This window comes from Mustelus asterias, chromosome 8 (genome assembly GCF_964213995.1).
Source record: "Mustelus asterias chromosome 8, sMusAst1.hap1.1, whole genome shotgun sequence".
Classification (NCBI taxonomy): Eukaryota; Metazoa; Chordata; class Chondrichthyes; order Carcharhiniformes; family Triakidae; genus Mustelus; species Mustelus asterias.
Window position 1 is genome coordinate 50,976,763 of NC_135808.1, and position 5,837 is coordinate 50,982,599.

At 45.1% G+C, this 5,837-nt stretch overlaps 1 gene segment (V, D, J or C); it reads left to right on the forward strand.

Moving 5' to 3' along the window:
• Positions 1–236: 236 nt before the first annotated feature.
• Positions 237–1,138, forward strand: LOC144497731 (immunoglobulin kappa constant-like). The segment is given in 2 exon segments: positions 237–246; positions 810–1,138. Coding segments are annotated over 2 exon segments (339 nt in total).
• The last annotated feature ends 4,699 nt before the right edge of the window (positions 1,139–5,837 follow it).

A 5,837-nucleotide genomic window follows, 5' to 3' on the forward strand; every position in this document is an offset into this window, starting at 1 on the left:
TCGTGGATTTGGGAGCAGACTTACGGCAGGCCTTTCCGTAGTGCCTCTTCTTCCCACACGCGGAGCAGAATGACTCCCTCGCCGGGCAGTGTTGTCGGGGGTTCTTACCCAGGCCGCAGAAGTAACATTTCGGGCCTCCAGCGGTTGCAGCCGCGGTCAGGTCACTGGAGAGGCGTGGGGCGGCGTAGGGCTGTGGTCCTCCCAGTAGCGACGGCCGCGGTGTCCAGGATGCGCCCATGTGGTCAGGTGAGTAGGATTCCAAAAATGTGGTACCCACAATTAACCACCCTATCGGCTGAGGTCTAACCAGTGCTTCGTGACAGAAGTTGGTCGTTACAAGGCAAGGGCCTTCAGTGACTACACAAACTAAATTTGTTCTGAACTCTATCTCCAGCTCGAATATCCTCCCACTGCTCTGACACTGATTTACCTTCAAGTCGCTGTTTCCTCTCCATTTTGGCAAATCCCAGTTTAGTGAAATTGGCCTTTTCCCAATTTAAAACTTTTACTTTTGATCGATCTTTCCCCTTTTCCGTAACTACTCTAAATCTAACTATATTATGATCACTGTTACTCAAGTATCTCCCACTGATACACCTTCCAGGTGGGCAGATTCATTCTGTAAAACTGCCCAAAACTGCCCCTTCTCTTGTTGGGATTGGTCCGTACTGGTTAAAATAGTTCCCGGGAATGGAATTTCAGAATTCTGCAACATCGAAACATTGACACTGATTTGATCCCAGTTTATATTCAGGAAGTTGAAAACCCTGAAAATGGCAGTGATTAAAATTCCTTCTCTTCTCTTTCAGCCCGTGAGAATTCACAACCCACGCTGACCCTGCTGCCCCCCTCCCCGGAGGAGGTCAAGACCAAGGGCACTGCCACCCTGGTGTGCCTTGCCAATCACTTCTATCCCGATGAGGTGGAGGTGAAGTGGAAGAAGGACGGTGCAGCCATTTCCAACGGGATTCAGACCAGCAACTACCTGCGAGCTACAGACAACACCTACAGCGTCAGCAGCCTGCTGACCCTCTCTGGCTCCGACTGGGAGTCCAACGCCCGCTTCTCCTGTGCCCTCACCCACGTGAGCCTCTCCTCTCCCCTCAGCAAGAGCGTCAGGAGATCAGAATGTGCCTAGAGTGTTAGAGACAGTCCACAGAGGAGACACAACTTGGAATAGAACAGGGGTGAGCTGGGAGGGCAAAGGTCACTGTCAGCACTGAATTACAACTCTCTTCTCGGGACTGGGTCTGAGACACTTCTGAGGGTCAGGGGTTAAAGCACATTATTGGTATAGTGTAGAGGGAGCTTTACTTTGTATTTAACCCTGTGCTGTTCCTGTCCTGGGAGTGTTTGATGGGGACAGTGCAGACTCGTGATAACAAGTATAACCTCTGGAAGATGCTGAAGAGTGTCAGCTGTACAATAATAATGTGACCCTGTGAAGTGTCTGCTTCAGTAAACCAGACCTCCTTCCTGCTCACCCTGCAGTTACAATTGAAGCTTTAGTCACTGTTTAAAGGGACAGGATTCTCATGTTATTGAGAAAATCTCCACAAGTGTTTTAATAAACCTCCATTCTCCCTGTGAATTTCTCCAGCTTCCTCTGGCTGGGCTGTTTTTTCTGTCAATGTCAATGTGTAAAAGGTAATAAACATTAAGAATATTCAGTTTCTGTCTGGTGAGTGCTTTGGAAATGTCCCACCTCCCCATCAGCTGATTGGCTGCATTTCACCAAGTGATTGTCCTGATTGGCTGCTTGGCCTGTCAATCAATGACACATCAGCAGAAGATTGGATTCAAAGCCAATGATCATTCATTTGAAAATGATCAGTTTGATCTGGAATCTCTTGAGTGACAAGATTGAAAACAGAAAAGAAACTGAAAGTTGCTGGGATTAAACCATCACAATCACAATTCTCCACCCCGTATTCACCACCTCCCCCTTGACCTTAACCATCTCACGTGGTCTCACTGCTCCCATAGTTTCAATCAGAGATAAGACCATCTCTGATCACTTCCTTGTATCACTCCCCAGCCACATCCTCCTTCCATACCCCAACCCTATCCCCCTTCTGTATCCATCCCTGCAATAATATATTCCCCAATTCACTTACAATCACACTTTCCAAATCCCAACTATCTTAAACTTGATTTTACCTGAAGCCAGTTTATTCTCAGACCAGCTCAGCAGAGAGACAACCCCTTTGTTTCTCCACACCCAACTCTTCCAGCTGTGTCCATTGATCATTGAGCCAATGATCATCACTTGTCTTTATCAATCTAATTGCCAAAGGATGCAATTGCGAGCACATTGACAGAGGCTGGCATGGTGAAAGTGTCCGTTTGGAAATAGGGAGGGATGGAAGCACAGTGATAATGTCACAGGACTGTTAGCCCTGAGGCTTATTCTTAGGGATACAGAGTCAAATCCCATGATGGCATTGGGAGGAATTGGAGTTCTTTTCCCACCAGGATATCGGTATTGGACAAGGCAATCTGCTGTAGTGCTCAAACTGCTGTGAAAGTGTAACATTTTCACCCCACTTTCTTTAAAGAGAACAGTTTCAAATTAATAAAACCATCATAGAATCTGTATAGATATATAGACACAATGACAAAGAAAAACATTTACTTTCTAACATCCCAATACCATTAGCAATTTCCTGGAACAGGCATGTTTATTTGTGAAGCAGTTTGATAATTAGTGACTTGTGTTAAGTCTTTGTATCTTGGAGATCTCCCTTCTCTTGAACATTGTGTTTATGTTAGTGAAGTCTATTCTTAGCCTTTTTCAGCTGCATTATCTTGGAGAGGACATTATCCCACAGAGATCAATCATCAACACAGCACACAATGGAGAAACCTTTCTCACTTTGCCTCTTGTGGAATATGTCTGTCAGTATATTGGAGAAATAAACCCACATATCTATTCCTTCAACCAACGCCAGGTTTTCAGCAATAAACTGTTTCTCACAAAACATTTTAATCTTCTTGGATTCTCAAACCAAAGTGCAACATTTAGTATTCTTTCCCACCAAGAATCTGATGAACCCTGCGCTGCTCAAAAACCGACCCAGAAGATTGGCATTTGATTTGATTTGATTTGATTTATTATTGTCACATGTATTAACATATAGTGAAAAGTGTTGTTTCTTGCGCGCTATACAGACCAATCAAACCGTTCATAGAGAAGGAAATGAGAGAGTGCAGAATGTAATGTTACAGTCATAGCTAGGGTGCAGAGAAAGATCTACTTAATGCAAGGTAAGTCCATTCAAAAGTCTGACAGCAGCAGGGAAGAAACTATTCTTGAGTCAGTTGCTACGTGACCTCAGCCTTTTGTATCTTTTTCCCAAAGGAAGGTGGAGGAGAGAATGTCCGGGTGCGTGGGGTCCTTAATTATGCTGGCTGTTTTGCTGAGGCAGCGGGAATTTGGCCACACAGTCATAGGTGCATACGGAGTGTAATAGGCGGCTGAGAACACAGCTTTGTGGGGCACCGGTGTTGAGGATGATTGTGGAGGTGGTGTTGTTGCCTATCCTTACTGATTGTGGTCTGTGAGTTGGGAAGTTCAGGATCCAGTCGCAGAGGAAGGTGCCGAGGCCCAGACCACAGAGTTTGGAGATGAGTTTCGTGGGAACAATAGTGTTGAAGGCTGAGCTGTAGTCAATAAATAGGAGTCTGACATAGGTGTCCTTGTTATCTAGGTGTTCCAGGGTTGAGTGCAGGGCCAGTGTGACATGAGTCAGTGTGACATGACAGTGTGACAGAGTGGCATGTGAAGCATCACATAGTACATTACATAGTAACATTGAAAATAGGAGGAGGAGGAGGCCATTCGGCCCTTCGAGCCTGCTTATGATGAAGGCTGATCATCCAACTCAACAGCTTTCCTCGTATATCCTCTGCCTCAAGTGCTTTATCTAACTGAACAAAGAACAAAGAAAAGTACAGCACAGGAACAGGCCCTTCGGCCCAACAAGCCTGCGCCGATCACGTTGTCCTACCTAGACCAACCGTCTGTATCCCATTATACCCCGCTTGTTCATGTGTCTATCTAGGAAAGTCTTAAATGTCGCTAACGTAATCGCCTCAACCACCTCACTTGGCAGCGCATTCCAGGCCCCCACCACCCTCTGTGTAAAAAACTTCCCCTGCACATCTCTACTGAACCTTCCCCCCCTGACCTTGAACTTGTGCCCCTTGTAATTGTCATTTCTGCCCTGGGAAAAAGCTTCCAACTGTCACCTTATCTATGCCCCTCATTATTTGATAAACAGTGTCGTCTTTCCCGGGAGAACAATCCCAGTTTATTCAATCTCTCTTCACAGCTAATGCCCCCCCAAATCAAGTAACATCCTGGTAAACGTTTTCTGTACTCCCTTCAAAGCCACCACATCCTTCTGGTATTGTGGCGACCAGAATTGGACACAGTATTCCAAATATGGCCGAATTAACATTTTATATAACGAACATAATTTGCCAACTTTTATCCTCGATGCCCCAGCCGATGAAGGCAAGCACGTCATATGCTTTCTTCATCAGCTTTTCCACCTGTGCTGCCACTTTTAAGGATCTGTGGACCTGTCCTCCCAGATCTCTCTGTGTGTCTCTGCTCCTGATGGTTCTGCCATTTATTTTATAGCTCCCACCTGAAATGCATCTACCAAAATGCATCACCTTGCATTTGTCTGGATTAAATTCTACCTGTCAATTCTCCACCCAATTTTCCAGCCTATCTGTATCCTGCTGTATTCTCTGACAACCTTCATCACTATTCGCAACTCCAGCAATCTTAGTATCATCCGCAAACTTGTTAATCAGACCAACTACATGTTCTTCCAAGTCATTTGTATACATTACAAACAATAGTGGTCCCAGCACTAATCCCTGTTCAAGACCACCAGTAAGAGTTTTAACAACACCAGGTTAACACCAGTTACAGACTGCTTCTGGAAAGCATACAATGTTTTGGCCTCAACTGCTTTCTGTGGTAGCAAATTCCACAGGCTGACCACGCTCTGGGTGAAGAATTTTCTCCTCATCTCTGTGCTAAACTCTTCATCCTTGATCCTCAGACTGTGAGCTCTGGTTCTGGACATCCCCACCATCGGGTATATCCTTCCTGCATCTTACCAATCTCATCTCATCTGGTTCACCCAGGGCTGGGAACTTGAGTGTGCATTTCTCCAAGTTTAGTTCCTTCAATGTTTTGTTTGCTCTCAGAGCTTCCCCTCTCTCCTACCATGCTTCATCATGTACTCTGCTCCAACACCTCACAACTGGCATCAGGTCTGGTCTGAGTACACAACCAGGTCAACTGTCCAATCAAACTTCTCCAAGGATCCGTTTCTTCCTTGGACACTGGATCCTCTTTTTGTGAGGATCTGACCCGATTTATTGGATGGGATTAACATTTCCCAAATGATTGTCGGTTCAATGTCACACCTGACTTCTTTTGCTTCATGTTTTAACCGATGTGTTTAAAAGCTCCTGAAGCCTGGCTTCCAACCTGGAATTCCTTCTTGATTTCATTGATCATCCATTGATCAAATTCAACAAAACCTCCCCACAGAAAATCACCCACATTCATGATAAAGATTCCTGCTGCTCTCTCCTTGTGACACCAATAGAACATCGCAGAGTCTGCTTTCATCTGGAAACAACCCATTTTCAACAGGGCCGACCTCAGAGAGAAATCCCCTGTTCATAATGCATCAAATCAATCCATAAACACCTGTTTAATTTCACAATTTTCCTTCGAGATCACAGGCTTCTTTAGATGCTTCAAAATATTTCCCTTTGAAATTTCCCACCCTACAAAAATGCCGCAT